Source organism: Antechinus flavipes, chromosome 2 (assembly GCF_016432865.1).
Source record: "Antechinus flavipes isolate AdamAnt ecotype Samford, QLD, Australia chromosome 2, AdamAnt_v2, whole genome shotgun sequence".
Lineage (NCBI taxonomy): Eukaryota > Metazoa > Chordata > Mammalia > Dasyuromorphia > Dasyuridae > Antechinus > Antechinus flavipes.
The window spans coordinates 498,124,692-498,148,993 of record NC_067399.1 but is presented as its reverse complement, the minus strand read 5'-3'; the positions used below and the strand labels follow the sequence as shown (position 1 = coordinate 498,148,993).

Sequence of the window (24,302 nt, the reverse complement as noted above, 5' to 3'; positions counted from 1 at the left end):
CTATTTATTTATTTATTTTTAATAAAACCAACTCTTAGCCTTATTTATTAGTTCAATAGCTTTCTTACTTTCAATTTTATTAATCTCTTGATTTTCAGACTTTTTAATTTGGTATTTAATTGGGAGTTTTAAAATGGTTCTTTTTCTAGTTTAAGTTGCATGCACAATTCACTAATCTCTCCATTTTATTCATGTAAGCATACATTTTTCCCCTGTTCATACTTTTTTTCTCTCTCTTTTCACCCTGTCCCTCCTCATCAGTATTTTGCTTTGGACCACCCTCTTTGTCAATATGTTCTCTCTTCTATCCACTTCATTTTCCTTCCCCTTTCTCTTCCTACTTTTCTATCGGAAAAGACAAATTTCTATATTCAATTGAGTATGTATGTTATTCCCTCTTTGGCCAAATCTGATGAGATTAAGGTTCAAACGATGTTCATTCCCCTCTCTTCTTTCCATCTAGTATAATAGATCTTTTGTGCCTCTTCATGTGATGTAACTTACCCCAATTTGCCTTCCTTTTCTTCTTTGCCCTTTCCTCCTTTTAATTTCCTTTTTACATCACCACATCAGTCAACTTATTCTGATACCCTCTGTCTAATATTCTGTCTAATTGTTCTCAATTCTCAAGAGTTACAAGAATCTTCTTCCTGTGTAGGAATATAAACAACTTAACCTTTGAATAACTATTTTTTTCTTTCTTGTTTACCTTTATATACTATTCTTGTGTCTTGTATTTGAAGATTAAATTTTTTGTTCAGCTCTGGTCTTTTCATCAGAAATGATTGAAAGTACCCATTTTTTATTGAATGTCCATCTTTTCCTCTGAAACATTATGCTCAATTTTGCTGAATAGTTGATTTCATGCCCTCCAATCTTGTAGAAGTCTTGGGAAATCTTGACTTTGCTGTTCAATATTTCTTTCTGGCTGCTTGCAGTATTTTCTCCTTAACCTGATCATTCTGGAATTGAACTACAACATTCCTTTGAGTTTTCATTTTGGGGTTTCTTTTAGCAGATGATTAGTAGATCTTTCAATGACTATTGATTTTATCCTATGGTTCTAGGATATCAAAGCAGTTTTCCTTGATATTATCTTGAAAGATGATGTCCAGTCTCTCTCTCTCTCCCCTTTTTTTTTTTGATCACGGCTTTCAGGTAGTCCAATAATTTTTACCCCTCAACAGTATTTTATTTTTCCAAATACACACAAAGAGTTTTCAATATTTATTTTTGTTTTTGTGTTCCAAATTTTTCTCCTTCCCTTCCTTACCTCTCTCCTCTTTAAGATAGCAAGAAATCTGATATTGGTTAATTAAATACAAATAATTCTTTTAAACATATTTCTATATTTTTCATATTGTGCAAGAAAAATCAGAGAAAAATCCAAGAAAGAAAAAGCAAACACACAAACAAAAAAAGGTGAAAATACTAGGTTTTGATCCATATTCAGTCTCCATAGTTCTCTTTCTCGATGAGGATGGCATTTTCCATTTCAGGCCTATTAAAATTGTCTTGAATCACCATATTGCTAAGAAGAACTAAGTCCATCACAGTTGATCATTATGTCATCTTGTTATTACTATGAACAATGCTTTCTTGGTTCTGCTCATTTCATTAAGCATCAATTCATGTCTTTCCAGGCTTTTCTGAAAGCAGCCTGCTCATCATTTCTTATAGAACAATAATAATCCATTACATTCATATACTACAACTTATTCAGCCATTCCCCTATTGATAGATAGCCATTCCCCTATAGATAGAGCATCCACTCTAGTCCAATAACTCTTAAATTGTCTCTCCTGGATCTAATTTCCAGGCCAGTTGTTTGTTTTTCTATTGAGGTATTTCAGAATCATGAGTTTCCATTTATTCAATTCTAATTTTTAAACAATTGTTTTCTTCAATTAGTGTTTCCATTTGGCTAATTCTAATTTTGAAGCTGTTTTTTTCCCAGTGAATTTTTCCCCAATTTAGCCAATTGTATTGGTCAATTCTATGTCAAGATTTTTTTTTTGTTTCTTGCTCATTTTTTGGCCTATTTTGTGGCTTTTAAAGTTGAGCTCTGTTCTTGGGATACTGGGGCACTGTCCCAGTTCTCTTGTGCTCAGGGCCAGGGGTCTGGTTGCCAGCTTTGATCATTGGGACCTCAGATGCTATTGACTTGCTCACTATGCCAAGTCATGACTGTTACTGCCTGGTGACTGGGGCTGGCGGCTCCACCATTGGCCTGCTTTGCCACTGGCCTGCTGAGTGAGACCCAAGGGACCTAGTTGTTATCTGTGCTGTGGGTAAGAGCCTTCCATTGGCCTGCCCAGACACTGTTAGTGCTAGGCTGTGCTCCTCTTTTACCCAAATGAGACACACCTTTTCTGAAGTCCTAAATTATTTTAAGCAGGAAAATTGTTTCAGTCTGTCTTTTTGCAGGTTCCATCACTCCAGAATCTGTTTAAGAGGGTTGATTTAACATTGTTCCCATGGGAATGTGGGGAGAGTTCAGGCAACTTCCTGGCATTTCTCCATCTTTTTCTGAACCACTTTAACAGATAAAAGTTAGGTAAAGGAATTCTTATTCCTTAAAGTTTCTGAAGGTGACAGGTCAAGATGCTGCTATTAAAGCTAAAAATTCTATTTTTTAAAAATGTGTTAACGACTTTTATATCACCTTCATTTTTTTCTCTCCCTTTCCTGTCTTTTCCAAAGAATCAACAATTATAACAAAGAATAATATAGAGGAAAGAAAACAGTTCAGCAAAAATAACAAACACAAGAACAGAGCCTGACAACATAGGGCTTCACACTTGTAGTTCAACAGTAAAGAGAGGAAGGAGGTGAATTTTCATCTCTCAACTTCAGAGACAACATAAATAGGTATTATAATTACTCAAAATTTAGTTTTGATTTTCCTTTACTCTTTTCTATTTATTTTATTGAAGTCATTGCATATGGCATTTTTCTAGTTCTACCTAGTAACTTCATATGTTTTCCCATGAGTTTCTAAATTCTCCACATTCATAATATTACAATTCATTTATCAATTCTTCAAATGACAAATATCTACTTTGTTGCTAGTTCTCTGCAACTCCAGAAAATTCTACTATAAATATTTTGACATAAATGGAATATTTCTTTCTCTCTCTGACTTTATCTCTGGGTCAAAGGGACAGATATTTTATTTATTTTCTTTAGCATAATTAGAAATTGCTTTCCAAAATTGTTGAACCAATTCGTAGCTTTCCCAGTATATTACTCTGCTTGTCTTTCCATGAGCTCATAAGATTGACTATTCCCATCCTTTGACATCCTTGCAAATATAGTGGGTATAAGGTAAAACCTCAAATTATTCTGATTTATATTTCTTCTATTATTTGTGATTTGAAGCAATCTTTCATTTGGTTCTTTATAGTTGGCAATTTTTTACCAAACCAACAAAATTCATTTGGAGGAACAAAAGTCTAGAATTTCAAAGAAAATAATTTTTTGAAGTCTTTAAGACCTCAAATTATGCTATAAAGCAAGAATCACCAAATTAACTATTCAGTATGGGTTTAAAATCTGAAAAACTGATGAGTAGAGCAGAATAGTTAAGGAAAAATCAGCAAAACTTATTACTTTAATAAATAACCCAATGTTTGACAAACATGAAAATATTCTTATTTGGGAAATAACTTCCTATTTAATGTTATTTAGTCATTTCAGTCATATCTGATTCTACATGGTCCCTTTTTGAGAGATTTTCTTGGCAAAGATACTGGAGCAGTCTGTCATTTCTTTTTCCAACTCATTTTACAGATGGAGAAGCTGAAACAAAGTAAGTATCTGAAGCTGGATTTGAACTCAGGTCTTCCTGATTCCAGGCTCAGCACTCTCTCTATTCTTCTATATAGTTGCCCTCCTTATTTAATATGGAGATATAAAAACTTCTAGGAAAAATGTAAAGCAATCTGGAAGAAAGGATGCTTACACCAACAAGTTACACCACAGTTCACAAGAGATTTCAACTTAATATTACTGATGATACAACAAAAATATTAAAAGAGAAGCAGATTATGATTAGGACATTCTTAGGTAAAGTATTTTTAATGAATAAGAAATAAAGGCAATTATAAAAGATAATTAATTACATGAAACTGAAAAGTTTCTCCATAGACAAAATTAATGCATGTAGGATAAAAAAATGAAGAGAAAAATCTTCGTTATGCAAATAAAAAGTACTCTTTGGATCAGAACTTCCATCACTAGACTTATACCCTGAGGTAGTCACTAATAATAAGAAAAGACCTCATATACACCAAAATACTCAAAACAGAATTTTTTTTTTTGTTGTTGTTGTTGAGGCAATTGAGATTAAGGTTAAGTGACTTGCCCAGGGTCACACAGCTAGGAAGTGTTAAGTGTCTTGAGACCAGATTTGAAATCAGATCCTCCTGACTTCAGGGCTGGTATAGAATCTTTTATAATAGTTAAGAATTAGAAATGTATTTGATGTCCATCAAGTGGAGAAAGACTAAACCAACTGTGATACATGAATTAATGGAATTATAACTGTGCTATAAGAAATGAGGAATATGTTTAATACAGAGAAACATCAAAAGATCTACATGAACTGATCTAGAGTAAAATAAGCAAAGATAAGAAAAAAAGCTGACAATGAGAACAATGTAAATGGAAAAAACTATACACAAACACACAAAAATCAAAGGTGAAATTGGCAAAATTATAGAGATGAAGCATGACTTGAAAGAAGGCCCATAAGAGGATACTTCCAACCCACCCCTTCATGGAAGTAGTAGACCTATAGATGCTGCATATTGTACATATTTTAGAACTTCTTTTATGTATTAATCCATTGTGATTTTTTTTTTTCCTTTTCTTTTTTGTCTTTAAAAATAGTACTTGTTGTAGGAGGACAGTTTTCTGGGAGAGGTTGGGAGAGGGAAAACTATGAGGACATAAAAAAGCAAAAGACATCAACAAAATCTTTTTAGTAAAGAAAAAATACTTTTGTGACATTGTAAACACATACACACACACACATACCCAACCATGGAGTATGTATGTATGCATACAAGGACAGAACTAATATTAACATATAAGAACAAGAACCATTCATCAATAAATAAGTGGTCAAAAAGTATGAACAAATAGTTCTCAAAAAACAAGTGACAAACTACTAACAATTATAGGAAAAATGGCTCCAAATCATTTAAAAAGAAATGTAAATCTATATACCTAATTATATCAAGTTGCTAAAGAGGACAAAAGATAAACTTAATATTGTCGAATTTGTAGAGAGAAATATACAATAATATACATTTGGATGGATCTAGTTATTTTGAAAAGAAATTTGGAATTTTGCTAACTGCTAAGTGACTAAAATGTCCACACTTCCACAAATTCTACTAATGTTACTTATGGCAACATTCCAAAGTGTATGCATAAGTGTATGATAACATGCCTCTCTAAACCTGGTAGAGAATTTCCTCCTAGATTATTTTTTTTTTTGATGTTGAAAGAGCTGGTTAAGTTCCAGTTTCTTACCCAGGTTTAAAAGGCACTGCAGTAGGTGGCAGTAATACTGGTTCAGCACTAAAGTTATCAGCACCAGGTGTTGGAGAAGGAGTTGCAGAATCATGGGAATTAATGCTGTGCCCATCAGAGCCAGAATCTTTGGCAAATTTCACCTAAGGAAAGAATAATCAGTACAGGATAGAATAATTTTTCTTGACTGAACTGTCCACTGGTCTTGAGCAAATCAATGTGGTTTAATTTATACCATTAGCCATAATTTGCTTAAATGTAATGGTAAAGAGAGGAGATGAAAAGCAGTTGCTTGGCTTCAGAGATCTCCCCTAGTTCTCATAGTCTGGGGTTCTATGATGTGCAAGGGTAAGTCTTCCAGAGAAGTAAGGTGGGAGCAGGAGACAGATGTGTCTCCTGGAGTTACACTGTGACAAGGAAGAGAAAAATCTTCAAGTTTTAGAGTTAGGAGGGCGAGAGGAGAGAGAGAACAGTATTTCAGAATAGGAGAAGATGTCTCTGGAGAAACAAATAAAATCTGTTTCTAAAAATAGATGAGAATTTAATATGTTGCAGTCCATTTTTTTCAAATTCAAGGTAGAAGTAGGAAGATTCAGCTGTTTGCTATTCAACAACTGTGGTTTATCATGAATTTATCATATTTAACATGAATTCATTAACCAACCTCAACTAAAAATCCAGTTAAAGGATCCAGTTAATCTTTTAATTCCTCTCTAGTCGATTCCTATACTCCCCACAGAAGCTTTTCTCCACACTGCTCTCTTGAGCTCCCCATCCTTTGCCTCTCTCAGTCTAGGAATGCAATTGCTTCTTACTTCCTAAAAAAGTTAAAGCTCCCTTTTTCCTATTCTTTTCATCTCCAAATTTTTGACACAATCTTTTCCCTTCCTCAAGAACCTGACAAAGAGGGGTCCCTTCTTGCCAAGGCCAAGCCTTCTATTTAGGCATTTAATCCTCCTTTTTCTGTCTTCTTTGGCAGTCTGTATCTTCAATCATCCCTTTCTCTCTCTAGAATTTAATTTCTCCTTACTGAAATTACTCTTCCTTCCTGCCTTCAAACATGCTACATGTTCCTCTCCCCTTTCCTGAAGCCATCATTCCTTATTTCTTCTCCCTTTTCTAAGTACACTACTATTTTTTGTCCTCACTGGGCTCTCCTGGTCTCCATCCTTTGTCTCCTTCCTAGTTTATTACTCCTTCATTCCCTGCACTCTTCTTCCTTTCCTAACGTGATGTTCTCCTGGATCAGTTCAACCAGGTTTGTGAAACTCAACTAGAAATGGATGCTTGTGAGCCTACAGTAAAAATGTATTGCATTTTTATTTATTCTGTTACAAATTTCCCAACGACATTTTAAAGCGAGGAGCAGCTGCTCTACACTACTTTCTGAACTGTGTCCTCTGGTGCTCTTTAAAGACCCCTGCCACCTTTGCTCCTATGCACACACTGCTAATTAGAGCTAATTAAGCCCCATAATAATGTATGTTACATAGTCTCAAATTGTACTCTTCTGTGGTAAGGGTTTACACTTTCCTCAACAATCTGTTCTCTCATCATCTCTCATCTCTCATCTCTCATCAACAATCATCTTCTCTCATCAAAGCCACAAATGATTTTTTATTCACTATATCTAATTCTTTTCTTCTCATCCTTTTTGATCTCTGCAACTTTCCATACTGTTGATCACTCTCATGTCCTAGATACTCTCTCCTCTCTAGATTTTCATGACATTGCTCTCTCTGCTGATTTGACTACTCTCAGTCTCCTTTTAAGTTATACTTACTTATCTGGGTTTAATCTGTGCAGATGATTCCCAGTAGATAGATGGATAGATAGATATAATTACATATTTATTTACAATTTCATATATATATATTTAAAGTAAAGATAAATATGTCTCTATCGTTACCCCTAATTTTTCTCCTGAGTTACATTCTCCCATCACCAACAGTCTCTTGTACATTTCCAATTGGTTGTCCATAGACATTCTCAAACTCAATCTATCCAAAACTCAATTTGTTACTATTCTTTCCAAATCTTTCTTCAGAATTTCCCTATTACTGCTGAAAAAAACCAACACCTTCTCAGATGACCCAAGGCTTACAATTTCATCCTTGAATACTCTCTTGTACTCATTCTACATATCCAATCTGATGCCAAGACTTGTCATTTGTACTTTCAACTCCCTTATATCACCTTCTCTCCACCCATATGGCAATCATCCCAGTCTTGGCTTTCATCACCTCAAGTACATTTAACATCCTTCAATACTTTGTCTTTTTTTAGTATTCTTATATATTATTCCCCTCTACATATTTTGCAACCTCGTAAAAGATGCCTTTTGCAATCCTGCATATCTAAACCTCCATCTCCTGACTGTATTTTTCTCTGGTTGAACCCTAGGACTGAAATGTTCCTCCCTCATGTTTGCCTTGTGGGCTTCCTGACTTCTTTCTAGACTCAGCTCGAATCCCACTGTAGGAGTCTTTCTTCATTCTTCCTCCTGGTCATACTTGCCTTCTGAGATCAACTTCTAGCTATTCTTAATATAAAGTTATTTGCAAGATTTTTCCTCCACTAAAATTCACGCTCCCTGAAGACACTGATCATGTTTTTGCCTTTGTAACCTCAGTACTTAACATAATTCCTAGAAAACAGTAAGTGCTTAATAAATTTTTGCTGATACTTGCTGTGTTTCCTCTCATCTTACTACTTCTCAATTCTTTGCAATGTGGATTCTACCATTACCAATGAACTGAAACTTCTCTCTTCAAAATTACCAATGATCTCTTAACTGACAGATTTGATGACTCTTTTCTCAGCTCTCATCGTTTTCAACCTGACTGCTGCATTGAACACTGTTGACAGTCCTTTCTTCCTGGATACTCTCTCCTCAAGGTTTTCCTGGCACTCCTCTCCTGGTCTTGTTTTGTCTGATTGTTCTTTCTCATTTTCCTTTACTTGACTCATTATCCGTATCACATACAAACCGTGAGTGTTTCCCAAAGCTGTAAGAGACTTTGCTTATTCTTCTTCTACACATGAAAGTTACCCCATCAGTTTTCTGAGATTTAATTCCTATTTCTATGTAGATGACTCAATGACCTATATATCCAGTCCCGGTCTCTCCTTTGAGCTTCAGTTTGAGCAGTTACCTAACAGATATTTCAAACTCCCAAAGACACTTCATATTTACTATATCTAAAACAGAATTCATTTTCTTTCCTCCTAAACCCTTCCTCCCATTTTTTTTTTCTGTTGAAAGAATCAGCATCTTCTAATCTCCTAGGTCCATAACCTTGGCAAGCCTTGTTTCCTCACTCTCCCTCACCCCATATATCCAATCAGTTGCCAAATTTTACTATTTGTCAACATTTCCTTTATCTGTCTTTTTCTGATTCACACAGCTATCACCATGGTTCAGGCCTTCTTGACTAGATTATTACTATTTCTATTTTGTCTCTTCAGTTCAAGTCTCTCCCTACTCCAGTCCATCCTACATACTGGGCCAAAATAATTTTCCATAAGGATAGATGTGACCATGAGACTACCTATTCCATCATCAGCAGAGACTCCCTATTATCTTCAGGATAAAATATAAGGACCTCAGCCCTTTACCACCAGATCTCAATTTATCTTTCCAATCTCAATGGATATTCCCCTTCCCATATAGTCATCTAGTCAAACTGGCTTTCTCTCTGTTCTGCATACATGATACCATACTTCTCATCTCGTGCCTAATTTCAGTTTACAGAGTCTCTCTTCTCTTTTACGATATATCTCAAGCATCATTACCTGTGAAAAACTTTTCCAGATATTTACAACTGCTAGTGCTCTTCCTCTCAAACTTCATTGAAAATATTTGTATTTATTCACTTTATTTGTATACTTTATATATTTTTATATATCTTGTTTCTTTGCCCATTGGAATGTAAGCTTACTAGAACATAATGGTTACTAGCTGGGCAAGCCACTTAGCCCTGATTGGCCCCTTTTCCCTCTACCTCATCCCCAACCAAAAATAAAAAAAATGAAATGAAAAAATAAAACAATGTAAGTTTCTAGAGAAAAGGGATTGTTTCATTCTTTGTACTTTTATCTCCATCACCTAGCATAGTGCTTAGCATTTAATAGTTGCCTAATACATGCAAGTTGACTGACACATGTTGAAGGATCTCTCTAGAACAGAGGAAAATGAAAGCCTATCAAGGTAACATCTAGTAGTGCTTCACTTACCCTTTTGACTTGCATCTCAAATATCAGGGTTGAATCTGATGGAATATGTCCACTTATACCTTCAGAGCCATAAGCAAATGATGGAGGAATAATGAGAAGTCTTTTTCCTCCTTTCCTCATGCCAAGCATTCCATCTTCCCAGCCCTTTGGAGATCAGAACACAAGATTCAAGATTAGCTGGCATGAATTGTCTTAATAATAATCAGTCAGTAAATAACCATTTATTAAGTGCCTAATGGGTGCTGAGCTCTGTACTAAGCTCTGGAGACATTGTAAATAAAAAGGCAAAAGCCCGTCTCTGTCCTCAAAAAATCTATAGCCTAAAGGGGCAGACAACATAAAAATAACTATATTCAAAATAAACTGGAAATAATTCAACAAGGAAGGGACTAGAATTAAGACAAATTAATAAATGTTTCCTGAAGAAGATAGGATTTAAGATGGGACTTTAAAGAAATCAGAGAAGCCAGAAGATGGAAATGAAAAGGAAATGTGTTAGAGGCATAGGAGACAGCTGGTGAAAATTCCAGATTTGGGGAATAGAGTGTGTTGTTCCAGGAACAGTAAGGAGGCTAACATCCCTGGATCAAAGAATACCCAGAGGAAGAAAGTGATAAGGTGTAAAAAAAAACTGGAAAGGTGTGTAGGGTAAAAGAAAGAAGGTATCAGGTAATTTGAATACCAAAAAAGAGAATTTTATAGTTGAATCTAGAGATGACAGAGAGCCACTGGAGTTTACTGAATTGGGGTGATATGGTTGCACCTCCACTTTAGAAAATTTACATTAGTTGCTGAATAGGGGAGAGAATGAAGTAATGAAAGAACTGTGGCAGGCAGATCTACCAGCAAGCTTGTGGAGTCAAAATGGCAAAGTAAAGTCAAGAAGCTATTCAAACTCTCCCAGTTTCTCTTGAAAATCACATGAAACCAAGTCTCTGAAGAGAGTCTGATGGAATGAAACCACTCTCCAGCTCAAAATAGATTGGAAAGGTCAATTTCACTGAGGTAAAAAGGGACCCTGAGAAAACTGATGAGATGGTCTTAATCACAGGAAATCAAGAACTAAGACCCTCAGTCCTGGTTCTACAGTAGAGGAGCAGTTTACATGATCAATGGGGCAGCCTCCAGTTCCAACTCAGAAGGCAAACTCTGGGAAACCAGGCTGTTTTCAAAACAGAGCAGGCAAAGCTACCTCCTGGAAACACAAGGGGCCCCTGTGCTCAAAGCCAAGGCTCAGAGCTGCAAAGAAAGGTTGGGACAGCACCCTCTTATACTCTAGGAGCAGAGCTCCACCTTAAAAGTAAAAAAAGAAGAAATACCAAAAGAAAAAGAAAGAAAATGAGCAAGAAACAGAAAAGAATCTTGACCATAGAAAGCTACCATGGTGACAGGCAGATCAAAACACAGACTCAGATGAGGATAGAATGTCTACAGAAAAAATCTCAAAGAGGGATATGAATTGGTCTCAAGCCCAAAGAAGCTTCTTAGAAGCGCTCATAAAAGTCTTTATGTCTACCTCTTTAGAGAGGTAGAAGAAAAAAATGAGAAAGGAAATGAGAGGTATGCATAAGAGAGTCAACAGCTTAGAAAAGAAAGGAAAAAAATTCAACTCCTTAAACAGTAGAATAAACCTAATGGAAAAAAGAGATACAAAAGCTAACTGAAGAAAATCATACATTAAAAACTAGAACAAGGCAAATGGAAGCTAATGATGCTGCGAGACAGCAAGAATCAATCAAACTAAAAAGAATGAAAAAATGGAAGAAAATGTGAAATACCTCATTGGAAGAACAGTCAACCTGGAAAATAGATCCAGAAGTGAAAATATAAAAGTTATTGACCTATCTGAAGGCCATGACCAAAAAAAGAGTCTAGATAGTATTCTACAAGAGATCATTAAGACTTATCAGCAACTACACCCAAAGAAGGAATACTGGGAAATGAATGTGAACTATTTGCATTTTTGATTTTCTTCCCGAGTTATTTTTACCTTCTGAATCCAATTCTCCCTGTGCAGCGGGAGAACTGTTCGGTTCTGCAAATATGTATTGTATCTAGGATATACTGCAACATATTTAACATATATAGGACTGCTTGCCATCTTGGGGGGGGGGGTGGAGGGAGGGAGGGGAAAAAACGAAACATAAGCGATTGCAAGGGATAATGTTGTATAAAAATTATCCTGGCATGGATTCTGTCAATACAAAGTTATTATTAAATAAAATAAAATTAAAAAAAAAAAAAAGACTTATCAGCAAGGCATGGAATAACCCAGGCAAGAGGAGATAAAGTGCCAGTGTGAAACAAGACAGTGGTCTTGTCAGTGTGAAAAGAATATATTCAAAAGACATTATAAAGGTGAAATGATAGGTCTTGGTAACAGACTGGATATGTGAGGTGACAGATAGTCAGGAGCAGAGGATGACTTCTAGCAGCAGAGTACCAAAGCCAAGAGGAGACCTCCAAAAGTCATCTAGGTCTTCATGGGCCTAAGAGAGCAGTTACTGAAAGTGGACTTTCTAGACATTTTTTTAAAATTTTCTAATAGATCTGGTAAATCTAATATATACTGTTAAAAACAAGCCTTCCATGATTAGGAAAAATTACCTGCTTATAGTAATAACGCAGAGAAATAAAGAACTAGGGGCAAGAGTTCAGTAGTGATCTGGCCATGCACCAAAGTTAGACTATGAATATGGGCCCAAAAAAATACCCAGGAAGGGCCTTACCCTCCACCAACATACCTTCAGTACTTCTAGCCAATGCTAAGGAATGCCAGACAGGTGAAATCTATCTTGCTTTGAAATATTTTTCTAAAGAATTCCCATTCTTCCTCAGTAGCTTTTTGATAAAGATTGAGTTAGAAGAGTTTCCCCCAGGGGAGAAAGGAAAAAAGACAAGAGAAGTGAAAACTTTGATGAACTTTCTTTTTTGTATATTATCTTAAAGGTAACATTTAAGAAAATGTATGTAGTAATTCAAAGATTTCCCTCTCCCCCTCCTAGTTGCTAAAGAAGCCTTTTAGGATAGTCATCAGAAATATGACAGATTGGAACATAGAAGCAAACTTTTTAAATGAGTCCCACAATTGTTCACAGATTCAAAGAGGGAAACAATCAGTATGACAAAGTAGAAGAGGCACTGACTAGGAGAATAGGAGACTTAGGTTCTTAGCTTTGTTTTGTCATTAATTATTGTGTGACTTTGGCCAAATCATTTTTCTATGCCTCAGTATTTCTATATGTGAAATGGAAGGGAAAGGAATGTCCTGCCAGCTTTTAAACTCATTTCAGTATAATTCAATACTTTACCTTAATGACTTTTCCTGATCCCAGCTTTAATCGAAGGAGTTTATCTTTGTTAACAGAAGAGTCAAATACCTAAATGTAAGAGAACAGAATCAATGACTAAGGACCCAAACAATAAAAAAATAATAATTAAGATTAGCAAAGTTTTAATATCAGCTCAAACAATGATAGAAAAAATAGTTCAAGGATTATGGAATATCCACAGTACAGTTTCAGTTGGCTCTCAAAGATGCTATTAAACTGAATACCTCTGCCAATATTATGCCAACATTTTAGAAAAACTGAAAAAGCAAAACTTAGAAACACAAGTATATATCAATCAACAAACATTTCCTTAACACATGAAGTGCAAAGCACTATTTTAAAAGCTGCATGTGTGGAAGAGGAGCAAAGATAAAAACAAACAAAAAAAAATTTGAGGAGTATCCAAATTTGATGAGATATTAAATAAGACTGTAATTAAATGAGATTGTAACTAATAATACAAAAGCTGTAAAATCACATAGGCCAGAGAAACCCTATAGCCAATCTATGGAAAGAGAGCTACTTTAGCATTAGGATCTGTTATAAATTGAAATCAATACACTAGTATATTTAAAGCTAAATCTGTACCATTTAACCATTCCACTTGATATCTATGAACAAAGTCACCTGAATATAGCCATCTATTTTTTCTAAATCTACCTTCCCCGTCTCATAACTTCATGACTATAAGTCATAAAACTCTAACCCCTGATTTTTCTAAAATATACTACTACAGAAAGGTTTTGGACTACAGCATCTTAGGTCAGAATTAGCATTCATAAAATTAAGAACACTCCATTAGACACTAAGAGAGCCAGGAAAAGTTGTCTGCCCTCCTAGAGGCATTTACAATAGAAATGGAGGGGAGGAGATTAAGTAGAGGAGTCAATGACATTAAATAAATAGCCAGTCCCTCCCCCTTTTCCCAGTTCCCTCCCCTAGATGGTAAGTAGTCCAATATATGTTAAACATAGTAGAAATATAAGTTAAATCCAATGTATGCATACATATTTATATAATTAGATTGCTGTACAAGAAAAATCAAATCAAAACCCGGAAAGAAAATGAAGAAAATAAAATGCAAGCAAACAACAAAAAGAGTGAGAATGCTATCACGTGAACCACAGTCAGTTCCTGAAGTCCTTTCTCTGGATGTAGATGGCTCTTTTGATCACAAGGCCATTGGAACTGGTGTGAATCATCTCATTGTTGAAGAGAAACAAGCAAGACTCGCAGCCATTCAGGTCTTTCCAGCTTTCTATCTAACTATACCACATTGTCATCATGAAACATACAAGCTAATTTGCAAGGAAAACAGTAGCAATTGAGGGACCAGAAAATGTCTCTGTAGAAGGTGCTGAAGTGCACTTGAAAGAAAAATAGGGTTCCTAAGAAGGAAAGATAAGAATGGAGGACACCGTAGGGCAAGGGGCATAGTAAATGCAAAGGCTTAAACAGCAGAGAGAGTATCCCATGTAAAAAACTGTATGGAAGTCAACTGGGCTAGACTGCAGAGCTGGGGAAAGGGAATGGTGGAAAGGCCTCTAGTTGCCTCTAAAAGCAAGAGTTAGTTCTTAGGTTTGGTGCTTCTTAGGGATTAGTGAATGACCAAGATCTCATATATAGTAAGAGCCAGTATTTGAACCCAGGTTTTTTTTTTATTCTAATGCAACACTCTTTCTACAACACTATACAATCCTCTTGACAAGTTGTTTTTTTTTTTAAATTTCTCAAATATAAACTTCTTTTTTTAAGATTAAGGAACTCTTTATTCTGTTCATTCTATATTTATTTACAATTACAATTATCTTAAAATACGGTTAAATTTATAATTTAATCCTCTTTTCAAAACCTTAATTTGAATGCCAAAATGATTTGAGTTCAAAATGACTATTTCTCACTTCTTCCAGGACATTTCTAGCTATATAAATGCAAAGTTCTTGGTTCAATTCATTTCAGGGCCTGATTATGCTATAATTCTTCAGCTTAGGAAACCTATAATACATATTTTCTCAGCCAATTACCTCTCCAAACAAATGTATTTTTAATGAGACTGTAAAAGAACCATCCTTTTTTGTTTAGAAAATACTATAAATGGGGCAACTAGGGGGCGCAGTGGATAGAGCACCAGCCCGGAAATCAGAAGGACCCGAGTTCAAATTTAGCCTCAGACACTTAATACTAACTAGCTGTGTAACCCTAGGCAAGTCACTTAACCCAATTGCCTCAGAAAAAAGGCCAAAAAAACCCAAAAAACAACAACAACAAAAAAAAACCCTGAAAGAAAATACTGTCACAATACTCAAATTTGTGATCACTGTCTGATGTTCTCCAAATGGCCTTTCTTGAAATTATTCCTGATTGTCAAAAAGGATGTGAAAGGAAGAAACGGAGAACAAGAGAAAACTGCTATAAAAAATTTAAAACAGTAAAACTATTTCTATTTGCAAATAGTTATCTCACTGTAAAACTATTCCTCATCCTTTTAGCCATGCTTGATGGTTTTCCATCTCCTCACCAACCTCACTACCTTCCCCTGTTTTCATCCTATTTGAAAATGCTCCTCTTAAAGAGTGTGGCATCTAGAACTGAACACCATTCTTCAGATGGGGTCTGGTCAACACAGAATATAAGAGAATTATTATTGTTAATGCTGCCTAACGTTGACTTAGATGACCTCTGAGATCTTTTGAGCTCCAAAATTCTATGAATCAATATAGTTGTATAAATAAATTGATAAATTATAAATGAATGGTTCAGTCGTCTTCTCTTAAGTGGAATACAGGTTAAATACAGTAATATGAAGATTTATTGCCATTTTCCCTGTGCCTCCTCTAAGGGAGTTTGCTAGACCTGTTTTATTTCAGTATTTTATTAATACATGCTTAACAACAAATATGAAGATGAAGATAATGTACATATATTCTTATAATTTAAAAAACCAAGAATTTTATCATTTGCCATTAGCAACTTATAAAAAATTCTTACCTGGCCCAGTCCATGATTCTGGAAGAGCCATCCTGTATAGGCCACCTCCAAAGAATCACCAACTTGAACACCTGGACCCTCTCCTATAGTTAGATCCTGGCTCATCACAACTTCCAAGGAGGATACACTGTTACATTTGGCAATGCATATCTGTAAAAAGGAAATCAAAGAAACCAAAAATGGGCACATAGAAGATATTAAATTAATACTTACTTTCCCCCAACAGTTGTTTCTACCAAGAAAACATTTTTTAAAACTCAGAATCAAAAAGACAGCAAAAATCCAATCACTGCTTTAAAATAGAATAAAATCTGCCTTGAATCACTATCCCTATTGAAGGAACTTTCCACAGGTATTTTCTTTTCACAGATTCTTTCCTTTTGCTTTCTTTTCCCCAATTACATCTAAACCATTTTTTGGGGGGTTATACAAGCACTTTTTTAAAACTATTTCCATATGAATCATGTTGGGAGAGAAAAATCAGAAAATAAGAGGGAAAAACCATGAGGGAAAAAAAAAAACCCCGAAGAAAAAAAAGTGAATATAGCATGTATTTATTGACATTCAGTTTCCATAGATATCTCTGGATATAATTGAAATTTTCCATCTACAGTTTATTGGAATTGCCTTGGATCAATGAACCACTGAGAAGAACCAAGTCTGTCATAGTTGATCATTGTACAATCTTGCTGTTGTTATGGACAATGTTTTCTTGGTTCTGTTTCACTCAGCATCAGTTCATTCATGCAAATCTTTCCAGGTCTAATATTCCATAATTTCATATACTATTCAGCCATCCCCCAATTTGGGGGCATCTACTCTTCTGAACTTTTTGCGACCACAAAAACAGCTGCTAATATAGACAAACTGTGCATATCCTTTGGTCCAGCAGTGTCTCTATTGGGCCTGTATCCCAAAGATTTCATAAAAAAAGGAAAAAGACCCACATTTACAAAAATGTTTGAAGCAGCTATTTTTGTAGTGGCAAGGAACTGGAAACTGAATAGATGCATATCAGTTGGAGAATGGCTGAATAAGTAATGGTATATTAATGTTATAGATTTATAGTTCTCTAAGAAACGATCAGGAAGATGATTTCAGAAAGGCTTAGACAGATTTACATGAAGTGATGCTAAGTGAAGTGGGTAGAACCAAGAGAACACTGTACACAGCAACAAGAAGATGGATGTAGCTGTTTTTAACAATGAGGTAATTCAGTCTAATTCCAATAGACTTGTGATGAAGAGAGCCATCTATATGCAAATGCAAGGACTGGGGGCATTGAATGTGGATCACAACAAAGTATTTTCCAACTTTTTTTTTTGTTGTTTGCTTGCTTTTTGTTTTCTTTCTCTTTTTTCCCTCCTTTTTGATCAAATTTTACTCGTGCAGCATAATTGTGGAAATATATATAGAAGAATTGCACGTTTAATATATATTGGATTATTTACTAAGAGAGGAGATGGGGCAAGGGAGGGAGAAAAAATTGGAACAGAAGCTTTTGAAAGGGTGAATGTTAAATAATAATAAAAAGCTAAGAAGAATTTTTTTAAAAGAACTGCCAAAAAAAAAAACCTACTATGAATATTTTTGCATACGTTAAGTCCTTTTCCTTTTTATAATTTAAGATGCAAATCCAGTAGTGGCATTGCTAGATCAAACAGTTTGATAGCCCTTTGGGCCCAGTTCCAAATTGCTCTCCAGAAGGGTAGGGTCATTTCACAACTCTATCAACAATGTATTAGTGACCCAATTTTTCCCCACCCCCTCTAACATTTATCATTATCTTTTCCTGTCATCTTAGTTCATCTGAGAGGTGTGAGATGATATCACAGAATTATCTTAATTTGCATTTCTCTAATCAATAGTGATTTAGAACATGTTTTTCATATGACTACAGATGCCTTTAATTTCTTCTTCTAAAAACTGTCTGTTCATATCCTTTGACCATTTATCAGTTAGGGAATGACTTGTACTTTATTAAATTTGACTCAGTTCTTTATATATTGTAGACATGAGGCCATTATCAGAAATTTTGGCTATAAAAACTGTTTCTCAGCTTTCTTCTAATTTTGGCTCCGTTGGTTTTGTTTGTGCAAATACATTTTTATTTAATGTAATCAAAGTTATCCATTTTGCATTTCATAATGTTTTCTAGAACATTATGAATCAGATCGCAAGAACTATTCCTTGCTTTTCTAATATGCTTATAGTACCACCCTTTATGCCTAAATCATGTACCCATTTTGAACTTATATTAATATCGGGTATGAGATGTAGAATTACTATTATCATTGACTATTGTGTCATGTATTTTTAACCTATCTCACTGATCCACTACTCTATTTCTTAACCTGTACCAGATGATTTTGATGACTGCTGCTGTAGGCCACTATCTTTTGCATTTTTTTCATTGATTCCTTTGATATTCTTTTTTTTTTTTTTTTTTTTTGCTGAGGCAATTGGGGTTAAGTGACTTGTCCAGGGTCACACAGCTAGGAAGTTTAAGTGTCCTCCTGACTTCAGAGCTAGTGCTCTATCCACTGCACCACCTAGCTGCCATCCCTTGATAATCTTTACCTTTTCTTTTTCCAGAAGAAAATTTTGATATTGTTTTTTCCAGTACTATAAAATAAATTTTTTTTGGCAGTCTGATGGTATGGTACTGAACAAGTAGACTAATTTAGGTAGAATGGCCAGTTTTATTAACTCAGCCTACCCATAAGCACTTGATATTCTTCTAATTGTTTAGATATGACTTTGTGTGAAAAGTGTTTTGTGATTGTGTTTACATAGTTCCTGGCTTTGTCTTGGCAAGTAGACATCCAAATATTTTCTTTTGTCCATAGTTATTTTAAATGGGATTTCTCTTTCTATTTCTTGCTGCTGGACTTTATTAGTAAATTATAGAAATGCTGATGATTTGTGTGGGTTTATTTTATATCCTGCAATGTTAAAACTGTTAATGGTTCCAAGTAGATTTTTGGTTGATTTTTCTAAGTATACCATCATATTATCTACAAAGTGATAATTTTTATGTCCTCATTGCCTGCTCTAATTCCTTTAATTTATTTTTTTTTAATTGCTAAAGCAACATTTCTAGTACAATACTGAATAACAGTGGTGATAATGGACATCCTTGTTTCACCCCTGATCTTAGTAGGACTGTGTCTGGCTTCTCCCACATAATGCTTGCAGATGGTTTTAGATAGATGCTGCTTATCATTTTAAGGAAAACTCCATTTATTCCTATGTTCTTTAGTATTTTTAATGGGAATGGATGCTGTATTTTTCTGCAACTATTATCATAGGATTTCTGTTGGTTTGGTCAATTATGCCAACAGTTTCTATTATACTGAATTAAGCCCTGCATTCTTGGTATAAATCCCACTTGGTAATAAGTGTATTTTCCTGCTGAGAAACTATTATAATCTCTTTCCTAATATTTTACTTAAATTTTTACTCAATATTTACTAGGGAGACTGGTCTATAATTTTCTTTCTCTGCTTTGGCTCTTCCTAGTTTAAGTATCATTGTGTCATAAAAGGAATTTGGCAAGCTGTTAAGGGTTCCCAGAGCCTCCACAGCTGTGGATTATAACATCTGAAGGAGTTGCAAGACAGCCTTTGCTGACACAGGTGTTGTGGACTGGGAATGGGATAAATTGGAGGCAGAGGGAAGAGGAGAGAGGTTAAAGAACGCAACAGCCTTTCAGTCAGAGAGGTCAGAGAACAGCAACTGCCTCTTAGTCTCCTTGTATCATCCTCTCACAAGAGGAGATTCATTCTGGGTTGGATCTTCAGCAGCTACTATCAGATGGTTCCTGTGTATTCTAACAGCTCTCCCGTGTATTCCAACAGCAGGCCTCCTTTTTGCCTATTTTTCCAAATCGTTTACATAGAACTGAGATTAGTTGTTCTTTAAATGTTTGATAGAATTCACTTGTAAATCAATCTGGTTCTCAAAATTTTTTCTTAGGGAGCTCACTGATGACCTGCTCTATTTCTTTTTCTCAAATGAAGTTATTTAAGTAATTTATTTCCTCTTTTGTTAATATGGGCTATTTGTATTTTTGTAAATATTCATCCATTTCAATTAGATTGTCATATTTATGGGCATACACTTGGGCAAAATAGCTCCTAATTATTGCTTTAATTTATTCTTCATTGGTGGTAAGTTTACCCTTTTTATTTTTGATGCTGGTAATTTGTTTTTTCTTTCTTTTTTCTAATCAAATTAACCAAAGATTTATCTATTTTATTGGGTTTCCCTCTCCCCCCAAAAAACCCCAACTCAAGTTATATTAATTAGTTCAATAGTTTTCTTACTTTCCATTTTATTAATCTCTCCTTGGATTTTCAAAATTTCTAATTTGGTACTTAATCGGAGGTTAAAAAAAGCTATTTTTCTAGCTTTTTTAATTGCATGCCCAATTCACTGATATCCTCTTTCAGTATTTTATTCATGTAACTATTTAGATATATAAAATAAAATTTCCTATAAGAACTGCTTTGGCTGCATCCCATAAGTTTTGGTATTTTGTCTCATTATGACAATGAGAATAACATCTCAATAATATAAGAATAACTTAAGTTATTCTCTTGGATGAAATGACTTTCAATGATTTGTTGTTTGATCTGTTTATTCTTTAGAATTAGATCATTTGATTATCTTTCCCTGGCCCTTTACTGAATGTAATTTTTTATTACATTGTGATCTGAAAATGATGCACTTACTATTTCTGCCTTTCTGCATTTGATAATAAGGTTTTATGCTCTAATACATGCTGAGAAAAAGGTACATTTTGATCCCTATTCAATTTTCTCCAGAAGTCTATCATATCTAACTTTTCTAAAATTCTATTCATCTCCTTAACTTCTTTCTTTATTATTTTGTGGTTAAATTTATCTAGTTCTGAAAAGGGGAGTTCGATATTCTCCTAATAGTATAGTTTTGTTGTCTATTTCTTCCTATATCTGACAATCTCTTCTCTAAGAATATGGAAGCTGCACTACTTCCTACATTCGTGTTTAGTATCGATACCACTTCATTGTCTATGATACCCTTTAACAAGGTGAAGTTTTCTTCCTTCTCTCTTTTAACCAAATCTATTTTTGCTTTTGCTTTGTCTGAGATCAGAATTACTATCTCTGCTTTTTTTTAACTTAAGCTGAAGAATAATAAATTCTGTTCTAGCCTTTTACCCTTATTCTATATATATTTCTCTGTTTCAAATGTTTCTTGTAAACAACATATTGTAGGATTCTGTTTTTTAATCCATTCTGCTGCTTCCATTTTATGGAAGTGTTCATCCCATTCACACTCACTTCTATCACCCTTCTCTCCTCTTACCCTTTTCTAATTCCTTATTTCTTGCCTCTTTCTCTTATGCCTTTCTTCAAGTGTTTTTGCCCTCCCTTCTACTCAGTCCTTCCCTTTTCTTTCTCTTTTCTCCTAATTCCCTATAAGATAAGATTAATTTCTAAACCCTCTTTGAGCCCAAACTGATGAAATTAAGCTTCAAACAATGCTTATATCTCTCTCCCTTCTTTCCCTCTATGGTAATATAGCTTTAGTGCTTCTTTATGTGATCTAATTATCTCATTTTAGCTCCCCTTTGTTCCCCATCTTCTTTATGGATTATCTCCATATAATCTTTTGCACTGCTTAATGTCTTTTTCTTTAATATCATCACATTAGTGACAATTTATACTTATACCCTCTTGTCTATATATGCCTCCAACTACTCTACTAAAAGATACAGTTTTCAAGAGTTACAAGTATCATTTTCCCAGCTATGAATACAAACAATTAAACCTTTAAATAATATGGTTTTTTCCTTTCCAGTTTACCTTTCTATATATATGTTTCTTGAGTCCTGTGTTTGTAGATCAAATTTTCTTTTTAGTTCTGGTCTTTTCAATAGAATTGATTGAAAGTCCCCTACTTCATTGAAGATCCATCTCCTCCCCTGAAAGATAATGCTCAGTCGGTGGCATTGTTAATTCGTGGTTCTAATCCCAGATCTTTAGCCTCTCAGAATATGGAATTCTAGGCCATGATCTCCTATATTATAGAAACTGCCAAATCCTGAATTGTTTTTTTTTTTTTTTCCTGACAGCCTGCAGTTTTTTTTGAGTATAATTTTGAGATTAAGTTCTGGAGTTTTGAAACAATATTTATTGGAGTTTTCCTTGTGAAGTGATTGATGCATTCTTCAATGACTATTTTGCCCTCTGGTTCTAGAATACCAGGGCAGTTTTCCTTGATGATCCCTTGATGAATTCCAGGTTCTTTTTTTGGCTATGGCCTTCAGGTAGGCCAATAATTTTTAAATTGTCTCTTCTAAGTTTATTTCCCAGGTCAGTTGTTTTTCCAATGAGGTATTTTACATTTTCTTCTATTGTTTCATTGTTTAACTGATTCTTGATGTCTCATAGAGTCATTATCTTTCATTTGCTTGGTTCTGGTTTTTAAAATATGACTTTTTTCTTTGTAGTTCGTATATGAGTACTTTATCCTGTTTTGAATTGGTGTTTTGGTATTCCCCATCACCATAGTAGTTTTCTACAGTTAAGTTTCTTTTCTGTTTCTTGACCATTTTCTTTTTTTCTTTTTTCCTATTTTTTGGTTTTTAAGAGTACAAGGTCCTGTACTCCAGGGGGTTCTGTCTCATGCTTCGGCATTTGCTTCTCAACTCTGAGAACAGGGGCCCCTTGTGTTTGGTTTCTTGCTCAGAGTAGAGATTAGCCAGGACCTAGTCTTGCCTGTTGTTGCCAAGTTTCCCAGACTGAGGATCTACCTTCTGTGCTGGGACTAGAAACTGCCCCAATAGTCTACTATGCTACTGAGCCAGGCCAAGGGCCTTGGCTGCTGATCTGCTGTGTTTAATACCCTCTCACAGACTCTCTTGGACTCCATCTGACCTGGGTTGAGCATCCCTTTCATTTCACTGAGACTGACCTTTCTTGAAGTCCTTCCAATCTATCTTGACCTGTAGAATAATTTCAATCCATCTCTTCATAAGCTACGTCTTTTCAGACTTTGTTCAGAAACTTGATTTCATGTGGTTTTTGAGCAGTTTCCTGGCCTCACTCCACCATCTTGGCCCCTTTCTACAGGTATTAAATCAACATTGTCTACTACATGCAAGATACCATGCTGGAGTTGCAGTTAAAAAATAATTCTAACCATAATAGGAAATCCATGAAAATGTGAGAAGGGAACAGGAGTCCTCTCACAAGTTAACATAGTGTTTCTCAAGAGCAGTCGTTTGGGGAAATTTTTGCCTATATAATCAGAACTTAAATCCTTTTTAAAAATTCAATTTCATTTTCTTTAGGTCAAAATTCTCTCTCTTTCCTTTTTCTCTCCTTCCCTTCGAGGAGGCAAGAAAAAGTAAAACCCATTAAAATATGTATAGTATAAAGAAAACAAATATCCACATTAGCCGTTTTTTTTTTTTTTTAAGGAAAAGAAATAATTAAAAGAAAGTATACTTCAATCTGCATTCTTAAACCATCAGGCCTCTTCCTGAAGGTGGAGAGCATATTCATCAAGAGTCCTTCAATTTGGGGTAGAAGTCTTCCCAGAATTCGAAATCATCTCCTTTCTTGTTTCTTATGGCAAAATAGTATTCGTTACAATCATGTACCACAACTTGTTTAACCATTCCCCAATTCTTGGATGATCCCAAGTTTCTAATTCTTTGCCACCATAAAAAAGAACTGCTATAAAATTTATATATATACATATATATAAATACACACACACATACACACACACACAGAGCAGAGAAGAGAGAGAGAGAGAGAGAGAGAGAGAGAAGAGAAAGAGAGAGAGTTGTAGAACTAGTTAACAGTATCACTGGGCCTAAAGGTAGATACAACTTAATAGTGTTTTGGGCATTTTTCTAAATTACCTTCCAGAAACACTAGTTTTATAGTGTTACAATACATTATTATAAACAATACACCTATTTTTTCACATTACCTCAAGCATTTGTCATTTTGGCCAATCTGTTCGGTATGAAGTGATACCTTAAGATTTGTTTTAATTTATACTTCCCTAATTATTAGTAATTTAGAGCATTTTTCATATGGTTATTAATAGCTGAGTCTCTCTCTAAAAACTGTCTATTCATATCCTTCAGCCATTTATCAATTGAGTAATGGCCATTATTCTTGTAATCATTGACAAGTTTAA

At 34.8% G+C, this 24,302-nt stretch overlaps 1 protein-coding gene across 3 annotated transcripts in view; it reads right to left on the bottom strand.

Moving 5' to 3' along the window:
• Positions 1-24,302, bottom strand: part of FKBP15 (FKBP prolyl isomerase family member 15) — an 88,986-nt gene that overhangs the window by 47,461 nt on the left and 17,223 nt on the right. For all 3 annotated transcript variants that reach the window (XM_051980014.1, XM_051980015.1, XM_051980016.1), the window contains 4 exons: positions 16,098-16,247; positions 13,089-13,157; positions 9,778-9,921; positions 5,542-5,684 (listed from right to left, as the gene is read on the bottom strand). In XM_051980014.1, the coding sequence (XP_051835974.1) occupies positions 5,542-5,684; positions 9,778-9,921; positions 13,089-13,157; positions 16,098-16,247 (506 nt within the window). The remainder of the gene's footprint in view (positions 1-5,541; positions 5,685-9,777; positions 9,922-13,088; positions 13,158-16,097; positions 16,248-24,302) is intronic.